A 22,241-nucleotide genomic window follows, 5' to 3' on the forward strand; every position below is an offset into this window, starting at 1 on the left:
CATAACAACTTGGTCATAATAGAGGAGACGACTTTAGAATGTATAGTCAGGGTTAATGCTGATTTAGATTCTAAAGAATTTGGTTCACGCACAATGAATTGGTTTGCTTTGTACAAATCATTAGCAAAGCACGTACAAGATTCTCTTGTGGGGAATTGCAAAGTTGTAAAATCAGCATATGCTGATGCAACCATAATAGAGGCTATATCAAAGATAATGGAAATCTCAGATCTTCCTACAGTGTGTGATGTCATAATCAATTTTAAGGCACTAAAGAACAATCCTTAGGATTGTTTCAACTCTCTTCCATCTTCTGTCTTCTTTCTTTAGTTTTCATGTTTGTAGATTGGAGAGGATTGTATTGCATGATATTGTGTAACTACTTGTAATACAATTTGCATGTCCTTATGACATGTAATCCAATAATTTCTCTCGTTAGTTAGATCGGGTCAAAGTTGGGTGAGTTGCTCCTAATTTATCCTTTTTTTTCTCAACTCCTTTGCCTATATAAAGTACCCCCTCATTGTAAAAATCTTTTTTTATTGTATGCAAGAAAGCTCTGGAGAAATTGTGTAAGCATAACTTTGATTGAGTGCAATTGTGATTAGTGCAAGTTGGAAGATTTGGCTATAATTTGTATTTGTTATCTTTGATTCATGTGTTTATTTTTTCTTAGTATTTTAGTATAAAGAGTTAAGAAACAATCGTAGCCGATGCTTTGACTGGGAGTGGTTGTAGTGATACATAGACTAGGAGCTTTGACTGTAGCTTGTATCTCCTCAATTCACAAAAATAGTTAGAGTTCTTTACTTTTGGAAGTCTTTGAGCCCCAATAGCGAAGATTATTCTCATAGCATAGATTAAGATCAGACTTCAAGCCAAATTGGTACGCTTTTAGCTAGCCTTTGAGTTAGTGTTAGTTTATCAGTATCACCGTTTACAACTTTTGATAAAGTGTAGTTAGAGGTTTCATCTTGCCCATTTATTCACTCCGCGGGTAAGTGGATTCTTTTCTGAAAGTTAAGAGGAAAGAATATTGGTAATACCCTTTTAAAATCTCTTAACTTCTTGCTTACCTTGAGTTGATCCAAAGAATTCTTGTTAAGGTAGGATAGACCTTGTCTCACATGCTGTGGCTGGTCTACCTATTTTGTGATTGGATTTTGCCCAATTGCAAATATTCACCCGACAGATTTTTGGCGACTTTGCTTGGGATACGAGCACATTCAGAGGCCTCTTTTTTTCATTTTCATTTTATGTTCTTGTTCTAATTGGCACTACAGGGTATCACATTGGCAAGCTTTGAGCACCTATATTCAAGAAGAAAGAAGGCCGACAATTCCTCAAGTTCTGCTGGATCATTTTGGGCTCAACAAGGTTGTTTTGATTTACTTACTAAAACTCCTCTTTCTCAAACTACAAGCTACCCACCTTCCAAAAAGAAGACTACTAGACCCAGTGAAGATTCCCAATATTTCCTCAAAACCCTTCTTTTTACTGCATAGTTGATTCCTAGTATTCATACCATCCATACCCATATTTTTGATACTAATATGGCTGCTGGACCATGGGGAGCAGCTTTTGGTTGACCGAATCATGTAGCACCATTGCATGCACTTCCCCAAGGTTCCTATAAGAATTTTCCTAATTTCTACGGGGATGGAAAACAACACCCAGATAAACATATCAAGGTTTTCTACATCTCTGCAAGGCTCTTTATTGAGACCTTACAAGGTATAGCAGCTGATTGGTTTTATATCTTTGAACCCAATTCCATTTCAGATTAGGTCTCTTTGCAAACCAAGTTCTTTGATAGATTCAAGCCTGTAAAAGATGAGCATGCTCTCCTAGCACAACTTACACAGATGAAGAAGGAAGCACACGATAGAATGTAGGATTTTATTGCCAAGTTCAACAAACTGGCTAACCGAATTCCCACTACTTCTCAACCTACTGTTGTGAATTTGAAGTGTTTCTTTACGAATACTCAACTTCTAGAAGTTAGTTTCTTGTTGAGGAGGGCTGCTCTTGCTATTTTGACCCTCACACAAACTCTAGCAACAAAGACTGAAGATGACTTGATGCTTGCGGGAAAAATTTGCAAGGATTCCAACCGATTCAAGAACAATTCCTATATAGAATCTTCTTCATTGGGCCGGACTGATCCATTAGCTCAAAAGCTTACAAATGAACTTGTTGCTCTTAAGAAGAAAATATCTCAATTGTCATTTGCTGCTCCATACAAGGATATTCCAAGATGGCCATATCCTAATGCTGCAAATAATTACGTAGCTAATAATCAGAACAAGCATTCTCCTCCTCTGGAGAGGCTCGCACTTGAAGCTCCACCAGACAACTCAGCCACTAGTTACTATAAAGTTGATCTTACTAATGACAATCAAAAAGACTATCCTCTTGAGGATAATGTTGCTCTCTATCATGAAGATAATCAAGCAGGTGGTGACTCTACTATTGGGTATGCCCAATATGATGATGAAGAACATGAGATTGATTTTACATAAGCCTGTGCGGTCATGATGCGTTCACAAACATAGCTGGCTCAACAACAAGAAGAGGCTGTAAAGAAAATAGATACTCCTCAAATGCCTGTCACCATTGCAAAGAGGGGAACAACTTTGTCTAGCCTACCTATTAAAATAACCAAAAATCAAGTGCTGATCTTCCTACTCCATCTAGCATTTCAAAGTCCAATGTCCTCTGGAGCTCACACTTGAAGCTCCACCAAGTAACTCAGCCATTCGTTAAGAGTTGATCTTACTAATGACAATCAAGAAGACTATCCTCCTAAGGATAATGTTGCTCTCTATCATGAAGATAATCAAACAATTGGTGACTATACTATTGGGTACGTCCAATATGATGATGAAGAACATGAGACTGATTTTGTACAAGCCTACGTGGTCATGATGCATTCGCAAACATAGCTGGCTCAACAACAAGAATAGGCTGTAAAGAAAATAGATACTTCTCAAATGCCTGTCACCATTGCAAAGAGGAGAACAACTCTGCCTAGCCTACCTATTGAAATAACCAAAAACCAATTGCTGATCTTCCTATTCCATCTAGTATTTCAAAGTCCAATGTGCCTAATGCTAATACTAAACCCCAGGTTGAAAGTTCCAATGCCTTAGCTAGTTTTTTCCAACCTTTTGATATCATAGATTATGCTAAGAAGACCAAAATCCAGATGTCTGAGGTAGAATACCTACAATTATATCCACATCAGCTGGATAGGTTTATCAAATTTGTGAAAGAATCATAGCCTACTCAACCTCATTTGATTGCCCCTGAATCGAGAAACATGCCCAATAACCTAGTTACTGTTCTATCCTCGGTTCTAGGGAAGATTGAACCTTTCTATCTATATCCCTACTAATCAATGGTTTCAAGCTAAGCAATTGAGTCATAGATTTTGGTGCCTTCAACAATGTCATGTTAGCTAAGGTTGTTGATGCTTCGGGATTAACTATGACAAGGTCCTTTAGAAATTGCTACTTTATGGAAAATAAGCAAGTACCACTGAAAGGCCCAAATCAAAGATGCTAAAATTGTCTTTGCATCCTTCTCGAAGAAGAAGATCAAGATGACCGTTTTGGTTGTAGATGTACTTGCTTATGGTATGATGACTGTAATTTTTGTAAGGATGTAGGCAGTGAACACAATATGGATGATTGAACCTAGAATACTCGTCAAAGGTGTCATGAAAAGTTGCATCCTAAGAGAGAAACCAAGTATGTGGTGGTCAAATCTAATGACACACGCTCGAATTCTTTTCGAATCAGATGGAATGTGATATTATTACCTACATGCAAACGAAGTATTAGAATTTGCAAAGGTCTAGATAGGCTCTGTAAGTTCTTCCTTGCTTTCATATACTAAAAGATTTGTTGATGCTTCTGAAGATCTAGAAGAGGGTGCTATTCAAAATCAACTACCAATCATAGTTGAAGGATAAATTGTTCCTGAAGATGATCCTATGGATTATCTTAACGAAGATGAAAATGTTTTAGTTACAGATTCTACCGATTCCCTTGAAGGAAAGATTATTGTCATGGACTGTGAAGCAAGCTCAAGCAATTCTAATGATGTTTGGATCATGGAATTCAATGGAAGTTGTGCTCCTATGGGAACTAGAGTGGTAATTGTGATGATCTCACTTGAAGGAGAACTTTTCCATTTTTCCTACAAGTTGCAATTTCCTAATACTAATAACACGACTGAATATGAGGCCTTGATATTGGAATTAAACATGGTGCAGGCCAAAGGAATTAGGAACTTGCATGTTAAAGGAGATGCTAAGTTGTTGGTATGTCAAGTCAAAAGTCAATATCAAGCCAAAAATGACGGACTTAGAGATTACTGTGTGCTAGCTTGGGACTTCATCAAGTTATTTGATGCCTTTAATATCTCAGTGATCCCTTGAGAGTTGAATGATAGAGCTGGTTCACTTGGTGTTTCAGCTACTTTGTTACTTCCCCATCAAGACTTTGAAGATGACATATGTGAAATACAATTGGTTTGTCGACCAAGTATCCTAGATAATTGTGAACATTAGCAAGTGTTCAACGATGATACTCAGATTATCAATTTTCTGAAAACCAAGGAAGGATTTGATGATGTGTACATTGAAGGAGGCAAGAATGCGCCAAATGAAATCACACCTGATGAAAGTTCTTATACTGGTTAAGAAATGATTCAATTGAAAGGAAATAGGATCCCCAAAGGTCTCATTTCTTAGGATAAGCTATTTGACAAGCATGACATGTATGACAAAGAGCAACAGAAGAAGAGAAACTAGTTCCTCGGGATAATATGAGAAGTACAACATTGGGACTAAAGATGGTCCAAAGTTGGTTAACATTGGAAATTGGTGTATTGGTGAAGAAACAGAGAAGTTCATCACTTTGCTTCGTGAATAGAAAGATGTCCTAGCTTATTCTTATGAAGATTTGAAATCTTTTTCGTCCTAAGGAAGTCCAACATGATATTCCTCTCAAGTTTGGTGCAGCTCCCTTCCGCTAGAAGCAAAGCCAGTACAATCCAAAGATTTTGAGTACCATTTTAGCTGAAATTCAAAAGATGTTGGAAGCTGGTATTATCTTTCCTATTCATCATATATCTTGGGTAGCTAATATAGTTCCTGCTGGAAAGAAGAATGGAGAAATACGCATGTGTGTTTTTTGTAATCTTAATCAGGCGCCTCTCAAAGATAACTATCCACTGCCAGTCATGGATGAAGTGTTACAAGCTGTAATTGGTTCATAAATGTTATCTATGCTAGATGGTTTTTGTAATGTCCCCACTAGCAAGGACAATAATTCTTGCAAAACCAATGTTAGAATATATATAATAGTAAAACATATTTTTTCTACCCTCTATCCTAACCCAACCTTAAAGACATCTCCACATCGAGATCAGTAACCCTCTTGAGGATCTTTAGATTTCTAGTTAATTCTTCGTCTTCTATAAAGTGCTCCCTTTAAGGTTCTTCCTTGAAGAGACATTATCTATATAGGGCCCTTGACACATGCATATGTTAACATCTACGAAATATTCCAGCCTTATAACCATATTAAGATCAACTCTCTTCCCAAAGGGACTCTTTTGATTTTAAGCTATTAACCATATTAAGATCACTCTCTTCCCTAAAAGGGGAATCTCTTGATCTTAAACCATTGACTTTTAACTCATGATTCCATCTTTACATATACATATGTATATGCATAAATTCTCCACAAGTATGATTTATTAATATAAATTGTTAAAGCATGTAGCTTCAGTTAGACAATGACTGTGATCAAAGATATATATATACCGGTATGATTTACATACCGATATATATACTTTTATACATACATATATATATACATACATACACACATATATATACATACATATATAATCTCATTATATGTCATTCTGCAAATGATCGATGCAGTTGAAACCTATGAACATATATATGTTTTATCTGAGATCATATCTCAGCCATGATTGTAACATATTCCAATCCCTTTGATTTAAGATCATTATCGATCTATATAAATATCATTATTGGGCTGCATATGAATCGAGTTCATTATGATTAGTAATATATGTTTAGACTTGTGTTAAGTCTAACTTAGAATGGGTATGATAAAAAAACACCGAATAGGTGTGACAATGAATGCTCATGTCTCTGAATGGAGACATGCCCATTCACTCTCACACCACTCCTTGTTATATATATACTCGATTTGCCCGATATTGCAATGCATTGAAATTTATTAATGCAAGCATATCAAAGGAACATAAGCATCACAAGTATAAGAACATCTTTGTTATTTCTGTGGTAATATATACAGATTCTAAAGCAAATCAAATTCATTGGCATTAGTGCTTAAACCTGCAAACAAAATCGTGCATCAGTTAGCTTTATATTGAAAACTAGTAAAAAACTTTACATAAATAAATCCATAAACATAATGAAACAAATATGATCCATAAAAATACCTTTCTTACCTTCTTCTTTGCTTGGTCCATGTGGCTCTATCATTAGTCGACCCTTCAATGAATTATTCCTTCTATATTATCTCAACTCTTTATTTGCTTTCTAAAATTCTTCTTTTTCTAATTATAAGGAAAGGATAAAATATCCATTTTTGTTTCTTCTTTTCCAAGTGTTACAACTTTTCATAATACAAATCCTTTGGAAAGTCACAACACTTCATAGTTATAATCCTTTCAAAAAATCACAACACTTCATAACTCAAATCCTTTGGAAAAGTCCCAATACTTTATAATTACAACATTTTTGAAGAGTTGCAACTATTCATAATTATGGCCCTTTCGAAGGTTCACATCCTTTCAATATCATTGATATCTTTTTAGAAAGTCACTTCTTTATTTTCTTTATATTACTTTCCTCTTCCATTTTTCCTTTTGAACTCCTATCTTCTCTTTTTTTTCCCTCCCTCTAAAATAAACTCTCCTTTTTATATCTTCATTTTAAGGAGTAATGTCTATTTGTTAAATATCTCTCGACTTTTTATTAGATTTAGTTAATTTATATTATTCTATGTTACATTATTTGTTTGCTTTCCTATTTGTGTTTATTATTATTTATTATGAAATTATTTTTAGAAAGCTAACATACTTTCAACAATATTGTCTCTTGTATTTGATTTTATTTCTTTATTTATTTATTTATTCATTGCAATTCTATTATTTTTTAATTATTTAAAATATCATACTAAATATAATGTCTTTGATATTATAGATCAAATAATTATTTCTTATTTTTTATATTTTAGTATTATTTTTAATATAACTTTATTATCATTATTTATTTAATAACATTGTATTATCTAATTATTATAAAATTCTATCTTAAAACGGGGATATGACAGTTTCTCAAGCTACGATCAAATTGAAGTTTGTGAGGATGATCAATATAAGATGACGTTTACCACCCCATGGGGTACATTTGTATATCGACAGATGCCTTTTGGCCTTATCAATGCTGGAGCAACTTTTCAACGAGCAATGGATCTTGCCTTTGATGGTCTCATCAATGAAAGCATTGTTGTATATTTGGATGATTTGACTGTTTTCTCCAAAGCATGTCAAGATCATTTCCTTCATCTTGGACAAGTCTTGGAGAGATGCAAACAACATGGTGTATCATTGAATACCAAGAAATTCGTTTTTGGTCTAATGGAAGGTAAGCTGTTGGGACACATTGTGTCCAAAGAAGATACTAAGATTGATCTAGAGAGAGTACAGGCAATACAAAACTTATCTTTGCCATCAAACAAGACAACAATTCATTCTTTCTTTGGAAAGGTGAATTTCTTGAGGAAACTTGAAACAAACTTCGCTGAAAAAACTCGTCATATTGTTGATATGATCAAAGGAAAAGATGCTTTCCATTGGAATTATGAATGAAGGACAACATTCACGGTAATCAAAGATCAATAACACATGCACCTACGCTAGTGTGTCCTGATTACACAAAAAGCTTTGTCATGTATAGTTATGCTTCTAAGCATACCTTGTTTGCTCTCTTGATGCAGAAAAATGATTAAGGCATTTAGTCGCCTAATTTCATTCACGAGTTTCTCTTTGAAACTCATAAGTTGAAATATAGCCATATGGAAAAGCATGCTTATGCTGTTGTCAAAGTAGTGAAGCATTTTAGGTTCTACGTATTGAACTCTCATATTATTGCTCTAGTTCTAGACACCACTGTCAAGAGCATCTTGACACATCAAGAGTTTGGCACAAAAATAGGAAATTGGATTGGCAAGATTCAAGAATATGATATGGATATACGACCAACTAAGCTAGCTCGTGGAAAAGGACTATCAACTTATGGCTGAAAATGAACTCTTGCAAGTGGAAGATGAGAATTCCTTTTCTCTTCTTACCATTCTATTTGTCAGTGCTATAGATGATTGGTATTATAATATGGCATATTATCTTAGTTATGGAGAATGTCCCTCACATTTGACATACAAAGAATAGAGGACCCTCAAGTTGAAAGCTTCTAGCTTCATACTAAGGGAGAATGGTCTCTACAAGCGTGCAATGGATGAAACTTTTCTCTGATGTGTGCACAAAAGCCAACAAGTACGGATCCTGGATTCTTTCCATAATCAAGCTTGTGGTGGAAATTTCTCAACACTTGTCACTACACATAAAACTCTAAGAGCACAATACTATTGGCCCACACTTTTTCAAGATGCATATCAGTGGGTAAAGAAATGCGAATTGTGTCAAGAATTCGTAGGTAAACAAAAACTTGTTGATTTGTCATTACTGACAGTAGTGATCGAAGAACCATTTCAGCATGGGGAATTGATTTCATTGGTACCATTAATCCACCTTCAAGCAAGGGTCACACTCACATCCTAGCAGTGACAAACTACTTTACCAAGTGGGTAGAAGCCAAGGATGTGAAGGGCTCTATGTTCAGAAATAATTTGTGACTTTTTGAAACAGAACATCATTTCATGATTTGGTGTTCCAAACAAAATTTTTGCGGATAATACAACTGCTTTCTCTTCCAAGGAAGTGACTAAGTTTTGTTTCAATCATGGGATATCTGTGGCACATGCATCCGATTATTATATCATGACTATCACAAGGGAGTTGATTGAATGAAATAAAAGAACCTAGCACAAGGCATTGTTAAATGCTTTGTGGGATGACAAAATTACTCCAAAGAGGGCAATTGGAATGTCCCCTTTTTAGTTGTTAGATGGGATCAATGTTGAGATTCTACTAACTTTAGAACTTCCCTCTCTTAAGTTGATATGAGCCACTAAAGATGAGAATTATTCAAATGCTTTGGATAAAACAATTATGTTCCTTCAACAATTGGAGGAACGAAAAAAAGAGGTGGTTGATACACTTGCTACTCACTAGCAACAAGTTAAAGTTCTTTTTGATAAAAAGGCCAAGTATAGAGAATTCCAAATTGGCAATCATGTTCTACTTTGGGACAAGAGGCGAGAACCAAAAGAAATGCATGGAACTTTTGATTCTCTTTGGCGAGGACTTGTCACGATTCATCAGATTGCAGGCAAAAACGGTTTTTGGCTTGCATATCATGATGAAAGACTAATGCCACTGCCTTATAGTGGTTAACATCTGAAACATTACTTCTAGTGAATATTAGATAAGTACTCCTTGACATAGTTTCCTGTTTTCAAGTCGTTTGATCTTTTTTTTTATTCTTCTTTTTGAGTTGCCTAACTCTATTACCCAACAGAGATGAAGGCACTTAGAGAATTGGATTCTATGTCACTCTTTCTATTCTCTCTAGATCTCATTTCAGCCCTTTGCATATGCTTACCATTTCCATTTAAAGCCATTGCATAATACCTTTGAATTCGTACTCTGAGCATATTGACCCTCATAGATCCATTGTTGCCGGTCGAAAATCGACGTCTTTATGGAATCAATATCCTTTGGTGATGTGTTGACATTTTGAAATTTGCATGTTGCAGCACAAGATATGCCCTCATCTACAAAATCCAAAGGAAAGATGAAGTGCCAATACGACAAAGAGTTAGCTTATGCAATTGCATCTCAAGTTTCATCACCTCTAGATAATGTTTCTAATACAGAAATTGGGCATGTTGACATGACTGATTTCATACACAGGGTTGAAGCTCTTTCAAATCATGAAATGAGATGCATCAAGAAGAGTAATATTCATTTGGTGTCTACTTTCCCTATGGCTGCCTTGGAACCAAAATTCGTCTTAGGTTGTGCATGGCATTTAGCAATCATAGATGTTGATCGAAAGGTCATCATTAGTCTTGACCCATAGGTTATTGAACAAATCTTTAAAGTTCCTCAAAACGCAGAGTGTGTGGATTTGTCAAAGGAGACCTCTTTAGAGTTATGGAATGAGAAGAAAGCAGATAATCAGAAGTATATAAACGCATACTAGTTGAAGGTCAAAAGAAACAAATTTTCAAGATTGCCCAAAACCATTCATAGATCTAACTTGAATCTAGAATGCAAGTACTTGATTATTCTCCTTAGCAGAATATACGGTCCCAAAGATTCCAATGACTTCGAGCCATGGATGTATAAATTCATTTTCTAGATCTTTATAATGAAGCACTATCTTCTGGGGAGAGCTTATGAGTCCCGGACTTTGCGAATAGTTGCTCAATCTGGGAACTTCAACACCGTTTTACATGAACTCCTACTTGGTCTACATTGTTGCATCCATGAGATCTTTCTGAGAGCTTTCAACCAAAAGAGATTGGCTTCAAGTTCCTATTTGGGAATATTATTGTCGCATACCAAATACCACTATAGGAGAGTCCAAGATGCATTTTTTGGACATTCCAGGGGTCAATTTAATTAACAGTTGGTAATTAAGAGTGTCAGATGAAGCTTGGAATAGGGTAAATCAATTTGGTGCTATCTTTTTGCAATTTGAAACTTTCACTTATTTGAGAGTTGGCTATTTCAAAGGAGAACTATATACTTTGCCGAAATATGCTGCTGATAAAATCATACTGATGGAATTAGCTAGATAGCTCATGGAAGTGTAGTCGTATCAGAATACTCAACATAGGCCAGGATTTGGTATCACTACAACCAAGCCCTTGGTATTTGGTCCGTGTATGATCAATTCAGTCTACAAGACGAAAAATATGGAGGCCAAACTTCAACTTATCACATTGAAGAAGTTCAAGGCTAGGTATGATTTTGATTATCGAGGAATGCACTCAATCAAAAGAGTATACAACCATGTTCAACGCATAGAGGCCATATGGATTCACCTGTGCACGAAACTGGACATGATGAGGATGGACTACTATAGACTCACATTGCAGTAGATCATTGATCTTAACATGCTCGAAATCCCATCCAATCTCTAGATTGAAGATGATGGCAATATTCTTGATCCAAAATACCATCGTGTTGGTTTTGATAAGCAATACCCTTTTCCCATACATTGGCAACAAAAAGAAGGCATATCTGTCTTCAATAGATTTTTTTCTATCTTGGCAAATACCAACAAATGATTAAAAATCGAAGGCATCCTATGCTCAGGGTAGACTGTGGTAGTTTTGGACCACCTGGAAGGAAATCCCAACTGGAAATTTCAAGCAAAGTTGGTGCATCTTCCTCCATTTCAACTAAATACCCTAAGTTTAAGTTGAAAGGTAGAAAGAAAACTAAATCACCTCCAAAACCCTCACAAGCATTTGTGCAAGCTTAAGAACCTAGTGAGGAAGAATCTGGAGAAGAACTCGATACAGAGGATGAAGAGGAACAAGGAGAGGTTATGATCATTTCCCCTCCACATCAAGGTCCATCCATTCAGAAAACGCCTTTTGTGAGGGTTATAGATGATGATGTGGACTCTTTCTCCACTATATTCACACCTACCATCCCTGTCTAGAAAGTAAACACATCAGCACTTAATATCTCTTCAGCAACTCCTACTCTCATAGTTGAGGAATGTGAGAATTTGGGAAATGTGTTTGAAGATTTCCCAACACTCACGGAAGGTCAAGTTTCCCAACTTGATACTTCGATGACTAGTTGTGAAGCATTCATGATAGAATCTTCTTATCAGGCACCTCTCAGTACAACTTTGCAAACTTAAGCATGCTTAGTTGCAACGAAAACACAATCAGGATCAATGTCGATGGTTGCCACCATACCTGATTCGGCAAACAAAGATTTTTAGTTTGCCTTCATGGTTGGGCAAGATCACTATGAAGATAAGGAAGGTTGTGTTGCCCCCAGATAATCTTCCAATCAAGAAAACTAAGCCTAAATCTCAGAAAGACAAGATTGTTTCAAGAATTGTAGTGAATTCTGAAAAGACAAGTTCGTAGAGGTTGTTGAACCATTGGTGGACAAACCAACCAAAGAACGTAACCATTTAGATTACAAGTTCACCAAAATTGGACTTTGTAAGCAATTATGGTTGGGTTGTCTACAAGTTGCTCATGATGCACTTGCTAATGTATCGAAGAGCAATCATGAGTTATGGGAGTAGAAGAATCAACTCATGTAGGAGATTATCAACAACGATTTTCACAACATGCAATGACTACATCTTAGAGACGTTGAGAGAAACAAATAATAGAAGTGGTAAAGAAGTGTTCTCGAGATTTGTCTTTGAAGGAGTTCAAGCCATTATAGATTCGGTCAAAATTCTTGAATGTATTAGAGGTATTGAAGAGATGTTGCCTGACTTGATTGCATCTCTGAATCAAGAAGCTAACTTGTTCAAGGAAATTCTGTGTGATTAGGATGAAATCGCCAATTCTGATTTGGACAACCCGGTTGCATGTGATGTTGTCCCATCTTGCGAAATGTTCTATAGATGCCATAGACTCATGGGTTACAAGGAAGAGATGTTGAGGAGACTTGTAAGAAAGTTGTAGGAAGCCTTTGATTATTGTCAATCAATTGAATTTGAGGTAATGTGTAACCTAGAACAAATGGGATGCCAAGTTCTTACTGAGCATGACAACTTGGTCACAATAGAGGAGATGACTTCAGAGTATATAGTTAGGGTTAATGCTGACTTAGATTATGAAGAATTTGGTTCTCACTCAATGAATAGGTTTGCTTTGTACACATCATTATCAAAGCACCTATGTGATTCTCTCACGGCAAATTGCAAAGTTGTAAAATTAGGATATGCTGATGTGGCCAGAATAGACTCTATATCAAAGACAATGGAAATCTTAGATCTTCCTACAGTGCGTGATGTCATCATCAAGTTTTAAGGCACTTAAGAACAATCCTTGGGATTGTTTCAACTCTCTTCTGTCTTCTTCCTTCTTTAGTTTTCATGTTTGTAGATTGGAGAGGATGTATTGCATGAAATTGTGTAATTACATGTAATACAATTTGCATATCCTTATGACATGTAATCCAATAATTTCTCTCGTTAGTTAGACCGGGTCAAAGTTGGTTGAGTTGCTCCTAGTTTTTCTTCATTTTTCTCAACTCCTTTGTCTATAGAAAGGAGTGCCCTCTCATTGTAAAAATCATCTTTTATTGTATGCAAGAAGGCTCTTCGAAAATTTCACAAGCATACCTTTGATTGTGTAGTACTATTCTGAAAGAAAATTAAATAGAAAGAGATAATTGGAGTTGAACTTTGATTGAGTGCAATTGTGATTAGTGCAAGTTGGAAGCTTTGATTGTGATTTGCATTTGTTATCTTTGATTCATGTGTTTTTGTGTTCTTGATTGGAGCCGAAGCTTTGACTAGGGAGCAATTGTGGTGATAGATAGACTAGAAACTTTGACTATAGCTTGTATCTCCTCAGTTCACAAAAAATTGTTAGAAATCTTTACTTTTGAAATTCTTTGTGCCCCAATAGTAAAGATTATTTTTATAGCATAGATCAAGATTAGATGAGCCAAACTGGTACGTTTTCAGCTAGCCTATGAGTTAGTGTTAGTTTATCAATATCATCGTTTACAACTTTAGATAGAAGTGTAGTTAGAGGTTTCCTCTTGCCCATTATTTGCTCTGTGGGTAAGTGGATTCTTTTTTGAAAGTTAATAGGAAAGAATATTGGTAATACCTTTCGAAATCTCTCAACTTCTTGCTTACCTTGAGTTGATACAGGGAACAGTGAGAAGGGAGAGCCTTCCCTTTAAGGTAGGAGAGACTTCGTTTCACACGCAGTGGCTTGTCTACCTATTTTGTGATTGATTGAATTTTGTCCAAACTATTGGTTGTAAAATATTCACCCAACAAGAAGAAAATGAGTCAAGTCAAACTTTAGTGGTGATTGTGGATTCTGAAGAAAGCAAAGAGGAGGTCAAAATTCTGATTTGGGATAGCTTTAGTTTACTCTCATTTTCATGAGTCTATAGCCTTTACAAATGAAATAAGTAGTGTAGAGGAGTCTACAAGTGTTGGGTACAAAGTTTTTTGCTTGTAAAAGTTGAAGACATGACAACAATGCTGATTGTTATAACAGAAGTGATATATCTCTTCATCCTCAAGTTAATGCAGCCCATAATTATAGAAAAGACAATGTTATGGGGTCACTTAATATTGGCATTCAAGTTTGGACGGATAGTAATGGGACATGAGTTGATGATGCAACTAGTAAGAGGGCAAATTTTGGGCATCATAGCATAGAAGATGTAAAAAGGATTCAAAGCATGTGTGATGACTTGCTTCACAACTCCCGTTCTTATGTTGTTATTATGAGAGTAGCACAACGGCATGAGGTCTTCACTAATGGGGCAATCTAATAGCATGTGCGTTCATATTGGGTGGTTTAAAATGGGCAAACAAGGGGGCAATATATTACCTAAATACTTTTTTGGGGGGCAAGGGGTGGGGGTTTATATAGGAAAATGGGTGTGGGTGGTATTGGAGGGAGGTGATAGAAAATGAGTTTGGGGCAATATATTTTAAAATTTGGTTATGTTTCAGTATGCCATGAGCACACATGTTATGATTCAAGTTCATTGTGTGGAGTCCCCATGCACAATGGATTTTGGCAAATCAGTTTTCCTATAGTTGATATGGGATCCAGACATTTGGTTTCGAGATGCAGGTGTAGATTTCTTGAGGGCAAGCCATCTCCAGAGAGGGAGGAATGTAATACATCCTTTTTTGCTAGCATGTCAATAAATAAATTAAGACTAATTTTAGCTCAGTATCTTTTCTCTCCATAAGCTACAACATTATGTTAATAAAGGGTGTTAAGTGTTTAGTTAAATAAAAAGAGGATAAAGATAGAGTTATTGCTAATATGAATTAAATTATTCGTTGATAAATATTTAAAAGGGGCCAACTTCAGTTATGACTGAAGTCTTTCTTAGGACATGAGGGTGAATTATGAAATGTAACACAAATATTATTATTTGCACAAGTAGCTAAATATAAAATTAGAAGAAGGAAATATATAGCTTTTTGGCTGGAGAGTTTTATGAAAGGCTCAGTTGGGATTTTGGGTCTCATTTTATTATGATATGTTTATTTGATACTAGATAGTTTCTCCATTGTTTCCGGTTTGACAGTAGCAGCCACATATAAGGACGGAAACCCTTGGATATTTGTAGGTTGTATTAAAACCTAACTCTACTTGAGGGGTGGGCTGGCGCAAAGTTCGTCATTTGCATCGATTTAAATAGGTTTTTGAGGGAAATTTATGCATGGTCTGGCATTGTAACAGCAGTATATTTGATGTAACAGCAGTACATGTTTTATATCAGAATCATGCTCAATAATTTTTTGTTTGTAATTGCTTATTTCCTTGGAAATCTATATTGTTTCCTTTGCATGTTATTTTGCAATGAAATGTAGAAATGCATGGCAAAAATTGAAAGCTCAAATCAAATTTGAAACAATATCCTAGTTTGGGATACTTCACTCTTTCACCACCACTTGCTAATCACCCTCAATATCTTTGAATCCTCTTCCTGGTTCTGCCACCACAACAATGGGGATAAGCCATCCAAACCATTGTGGCTTCTCACATACTTTCAGCACCCACATGGCTTCTTCCCTAGAGCCAAGCTACAATGCCCACACAAGCATCGTGGATGCAATGTCAATATTTGACCTGTATCGCTGCTCAGAATTTAGGTGTTCACCAAGAAGCATATTAATAATCTGCCCAAATTGAGGACTATTAGTGAGAAAAATGTCTTCAACCTCTTTGTGGTAATCTTCTTCAAAAAGCGTTGTTGTCTTGCGCTTTGCAGGGTGGAGTTTTCTTGGGTTACTACATTCCATGTCCAATATTTTGATCTACAAAAGCCAAATGATGACAATACGTAGATCAGCTTCTATGCAAATAAAGGCTACCTCGCCACCTCACATGCATTACTTAGCTTCGTTTAGACTGTTTGCTAGAGTCAGTACCAAAGTACTTCAAGTGACATACGTGTCTGCCTCGAGTGGGGGAGCCAATCACTGAATACATTTTTTAATAAACTCACCTCTGATGTCCCACATGGATGCATCATTCCAAGCTTTAATAAAAACAAATGCCTTTGAATCGGTCTAGTAATGGTGAGCCAATATTAAACATTTGAACCACTTCATGCTCACACTTGAACAGCCTTTTTGTATTTATCTGAAATCCCACTACCTAATGGATTCAATAGTTCCTACTAAATATTACTCATTAATTAGATTGATTTTCAACTATCCAAGGACCTTTTTCTAACTCGTTACCATTTACTTCTTGGAAATCCTCTATCAATTCATCCCTCGGCAAGTCTTTCAAAGACAAAGTAATTTTGGACAATGTGTCTGCAATCTTGTTTCCTCCATGTTTTACATGAGCAATCTCAAAATCTGTAAAGGTTCCTATTAAGGAAACAAGGACGCATAGCGTCTAGTTCTTGCCGATGTATAATTTGTTATTGCATTAGTCATACAATTAGTTCGTAAAAAAATTTGAGTTAAAAAATAAATTGTATTATACTTGTATATGCAAATACAACATTGATTAATAAGCTAATACAAAATTTAAAAAATGAAATGTCATTGATACATAATGTATATTGATTTTGTTGTGGTAAAAGAAAAATATAGAAATACATTTAAATCATATGTGACCAAGAGAATGTCTATTTTGTATTAAGCAATTAATGATGAGGAAGACAAATAATAGTTTTTGAAAAATAATGTAGAGGTAGATTTATTTTGTTTGGATAATTACATTGATCTATCTTGTGGTACAATTTTTGTCATTATGTGCCAATTTTGTTTTAAATTGAAATAAAAATACTTCAACAATATTGTAGAATGTAAAAAAAATAAAATAAAAAAATTTCAAGATTGTTATTGTTCTCAAATGAGTACAAAATATTTATGATACTTTTAAAAATTCATTTATTATTGTCTTTAGAATAAGTACAAGATATTTATGGTGCTTTTTCAACTTTATTTATTACTCTTTTTTTTTTCACATTGGAGTGTATAAAGTTCTTAAGTGAGCCAAAGACACTACTGTAGCAAAAAGCAGCCAATCATATTGAAGATAAATGTTTTCTCTATAATTCTAAAAACTTCAATATATATTAAAACTTTAGAAATCTAAAAAGTTGTCAAAAAATACTCAAATCTCATTGGAAAATTAAATGGAACAGTTGCATTTCAATGAATGCTATAGTATCCTGCCTTGGCAGGAACTAATAATCTTCTTTATATGCCTGTTCAGCTGCCACACTCCAATTTCTTTCTTTTATGATTGCATTCACAATGATCAGATAGCCACTCTCTAAATGTAGTCTCTCTGCAGTCAAACTTTTGGCTGCCTTTACTGTACCGAGGGCCACCGGAACTTTTGCTTCATTGTTTGTTCCATCTTAAATACCTTTTGCTCCAATCAACAAAATATTTCCTTTGAAATCTCTCGCCACAAAACCTGCTCTTGATGGTCCTGAATTTCCTTTCAAAGCACCATCGAAGTTAAGTTTGATCCAACTCTGCTCTGGAGCTTCTCAGTCCTCTTTCAAGTCCCCCTGATTACGTGTATTAACCCAGCCCTGCCCATTAACTGGTCATTGCGAGATGTATCTTCTATAGAACTTTTCATTGTATCCCATCATTAGAAACTGCTATTCAGAGAGCTATAACCTATCCTAAAATTTTGTCTAAGGGCTGCATCCATTTTTTCTCATGCATGAGAACAATGAATCCCTTCAGACTACTATGATATGCTACATTGGTTCTAAATAGAATTCTGTTAAAAATTGTAGTCTGATTCATCCTGGCATGTTTCTGCTGTGAACATTTTCAAATATGTGGCATAAATGACAGTAGTGCCTATCTCAAGCATGGTAGCTGCAAGAAATGATTCTAATAAAAATGTAAGGGAATGATATACTCTTGTAAAGTCATCTTATAACCATATTTATAACAGCTTCATTTATTTTCTAAAACTACAATTTCCATGAAAGGCATAAATTGATAACGAGACAGTCACATGCCCTACAGTGGATTGTATTAATTGCAGCTAGGATGGCAGTTGTGGTTCACGTTCAAGTTTGAATTCGAAGCACCAGTTTGCCGGAATGGTAAAAGTTTGAAAAGGGTTTTGGATTCGTCACTACAAAAATATGTAAAAATCATACATATGTACATACATACATTAAGCCTAGAAGCAGAAGCTAAGATTAGAATGTCACATAGTATAATAAAAACATTTGAACACCATAAACTTATAATCATAGCATCACGAATCTTGATCATATCATCATAGTATCATATTGACAGATACTCAAATTCAACATCAAATCTTGAAAACATTAAAATGTCAAGTGATAAATCATAACATCAAGTTCAAGTATTATAGTTTCAGACTCTGCGGGATCAAGTTCGCTGGTTTGGTGTCTTCCAGCCTGGTACGCTTGGGTCTGATCTGGGCGTGGTCTGGTTTGAACCACCAATCTATGGGTTCGACACTGTCCGGACCCACAGGCGGACTGTACCAGAACCACAGACCAGTTCGTATATGGCTACTCAGGGGGTCCTCAGGGGTGAACTGGACATCCTAGAATTATAGTAACACGACCTTTACTGTTGCTGTTCTCTCATCGCAGGTAGGACATTCAACAAATTCTCATTCAATAACTTTTGTGGTTGAGTTCTATGCTACAGATCCAATCAATAACTACAGCATAGCCTTTGCAGCATTGACATTTCCTTCCATACAGATTTATGGAGTGATGACAAATTTGAATAGGCTTGGACAAGAGGTAACATGGACGTAGATAATTCTTAACTCACTTTCTCATATCTATCCCAAGGTTGATTAGTGCACATATTAGAAAATTAATCAGCCATTTCATCTCTAGCAGTTCAAATTCAATAAAGGATATATGAATATAGGAAACACTAGTGTTGAGCATAAACATAGTTAGATTAATGCTTAGGGACAGATTGATATGGTAACAAACAAGTTGGTTGGTCATTGATGGGAAGAGACTAAGTGTATTTCCTTACTCCCACTGTATATTGAATCTATATTATTTTCTTTCTTGATTTGGTTTGAGAATATCACAATTCTACTATCCGCCTAAGGCAAGGCATCAAGTGCTGCCTTTCTAGAGTTAAAAACTTCAAATTGGATCTTCTTGACATGGACAACTTTTCATTCTTGAAGATATTCTGATATTACTGCTGCATTGCATACCAGCTCAGTTAAATACATAAGAGAAAATTTGAACAAAGAAAGATGAAAAAATAGGAAGCACTTGCTCACTCAGGATGGACTCCTCTTGCAAGGCCTGGTTTAATATGAGAACTAAGTTGCTGAATTGGGAATGGGAATGGGTAAGAGTATGTGGGTGCAAAATGCCAGTGCGGCAGAAATTTTTGTAGGGGGTTATGATCCTATATATATGTGTGTGTGTGTGTGTGTATGTATGTATGTATGTATGTTTATCATAGTAACGAGAATCACGGTGATTCACACGATTCATGCGATTTGATTCAAGCCAAAAGTTTTTTTGTAAATCGGTGAATCGAATCAGTGATAAGGGGTTTGTGAAATAAGTTGCTAAATTTCAAGGGTTTTTTTAATTTGCCGATTCATGACCAATTCGCGATTCAATTCGGTCTTGCCAATTCCGATCCGATTCCAATTATCGTTACTTTGATATATATATATATATATATATATATAAATATGTATGTATGTATGTATGTGTACATGTATGCATTTGTGTATATATATTATATATGCATGCATCTGTGTAGCTAAAAGATAAAATAAAATTTAGAATGTCACATACCAATATATAAGCTAAACAAAACCATTACAAATTTCAAATTTGGAAGCATATCGTTCTAATTTAAATTCAGGTTTCTGTATGAAAAGAATAAAGTCAGAATCTGGTTATAGATAAGTTCAGAGTCCTCTAATCAGCAGTCCGGGTCTTAAAATTATCTAAAAGATCAAAACTAGAATCACTAAACATTTTGACATTTAAAAACACAGATCCCATATGTGTACCTACAGGAGATTCATTTCAGAATCACATTCCTGTACATTTGTACCCAGAATGGCCTGGAAAACTCCCATAATTCAGCAATGTAGCATGAAAACACACACAATTGCAGCTGTTCATGTTTTCAGTAAGAAAATATGGTTGAAAATACATGTCTTACAAGGTTTTCCTTCACAATACTTAATGGGGAATTCTTCATTGATCCCATGTAAGCTAAACATATTTCAGTAATAAGATAAAGACCAGGGACTAGTATTAGAAAACTAAGTATAATGGAATGTCTACCAGCTACAGAACAGAGTGACGCTTCATATTTGGTTTTCTAAGAATCCAGTAATTAGGACTAAACAAATGCTGTGGGAAATTTTGTTGCATGTTTCTGAGATCAGTTCATATTGTTAAAATTTAGTTTACTTAATAATCACTGTACGTGAGATTTTCAGTCCATTAGATTAGAAAAAGACTTCTAAAAATTCTGGGATTTATTAATATTGACGATTTGAATAATACTCCATTGTACTCGATCTTTGACTTCGATGCCGATGAGGGATAATGGAGTGTGATCTGAGACATCTGCACAAATAAATCTGTATTTTCCAGAAGCTTCTATTCAATTATTCTATATTGTTAAGCAATGATTTACAGTGACATGATTCATGTCCGGCTGGTTACAGTGATGACTTTGGGATGATTCTGGAACTAGCACTGAAGACTGTTTTGGAAAACATGATGAAAGAGTTCTGTAGCATGTTTGAGGGTGACACTTCTGAGGGAATTCCTTTAGCCAAGATTTTACCACCAGTGGCTCGTGTAAGTGCTGTCCTCCTGGAGCATCGTAACAAAAATAGGTTCATCAACATTATTGGTAATCTCCCAGAAGCGCGATCATTTTATGCTCTTGTTTATGCAAATGTTGGAGCTATGTCATAGTAGTTTACTTGTTTCATGACACACTGTATAGTCAAATTTTCTGTTTACCATGTAATGTACTCGTGTTCTTATATGCTGCTGCGATGGCACTTTGCATTTGGTACGAATTTGTTCCAATTTGGAATATTGATTTAGTACAAGCCATGTGGCCAAGTTATGCCAAGTAATTCTGTGTATTTTTGAACAATATACATTTGAAAGGTTTTTAGATAAGTGGATCTAAAGATGCTTTCAGATGTTTTCACTCGGCAAAAAGTTATCACAGCGTGTAATGATGATATGTTACAGATTTGTATTAAATGGATTGTGATATGCAGAATTTATTTGGAGATGAAAGAGGGATTACATATGGATCATTCTAATAAAATGATGTTTGACAATCGTCTTTTTATACTGTCACTAATCTTCTATAAATGATTTAGTACAAGCCATGTGGCCGAGTCATGCCAAGTAAATTCTACGTATTTTTTGAAAAATATACATTTGAAAGGTTTTTCGATATTGTGGATCTAAAGACGCTATCAGATGTTTTCACTCCTTGACAAAAAGTTATCACTGTGTGCAATGATATGTTACAGATTCGTATTAAATGGATTGTAATATGCAGAATTTATGTGGAGATGAAAGAGGGAACACATATGGATCATTCTAATTTTTAAAAACAGTAAAATGCCGATTTGATGCTGGCATAGACATTGGCCATTCTAATTATGTTTGACATTTTGTCTTTGTATATTGTCACTAATCTTTTATAAATGATATCAGATTTTTACAATCTAAAATGCTGATCATCACTGTTTTTTTCGTATGTATGCATTTTT

At 35.3% G+C, this 22,241-nt stretch overlaps 1 protein-coding gene across 1 annotated transcript in view; it reads left to right on the top strand.

Moving 5' to 3' along the window:
* The window catches only part of PEX3 (peroxin 3), a 158,779-nt gene extending 136,979 nt beyond the window's left edge, over positions 1–21,800 (top strand). The window contains exon 7 of the mRNA XM_089803792.1: positions 21,165–21,800. Within this exon, the coding sequence (XP_089659918.1) occupies positions 21,165–21,420 (256 nt within the window). The 3' untranslated portion in view covers positions 21,421–21,800. The remainder of the gene's footprint in view (positions 1–21,164) is intronic.
* Positions 21,801–22,241: the final 441 nt, after the last annotated feature.

Source organism: Cupressus sempervirens, chromosome 10, assembly GCF_028749045.1.
Source record: "Cupressus sempervirens isolate cs-2001-9-10 chromosome 10, ASM2874904v1, whole genome shotgun sequence".
NCBI classification, from domain to species: domain Eukaryota; kingdom Viridiplantae; phylum Streptophyta; class Pinopsida; order Cupressales; family Cupressaceae; genus Cupressus; species Cupressus sempervirens.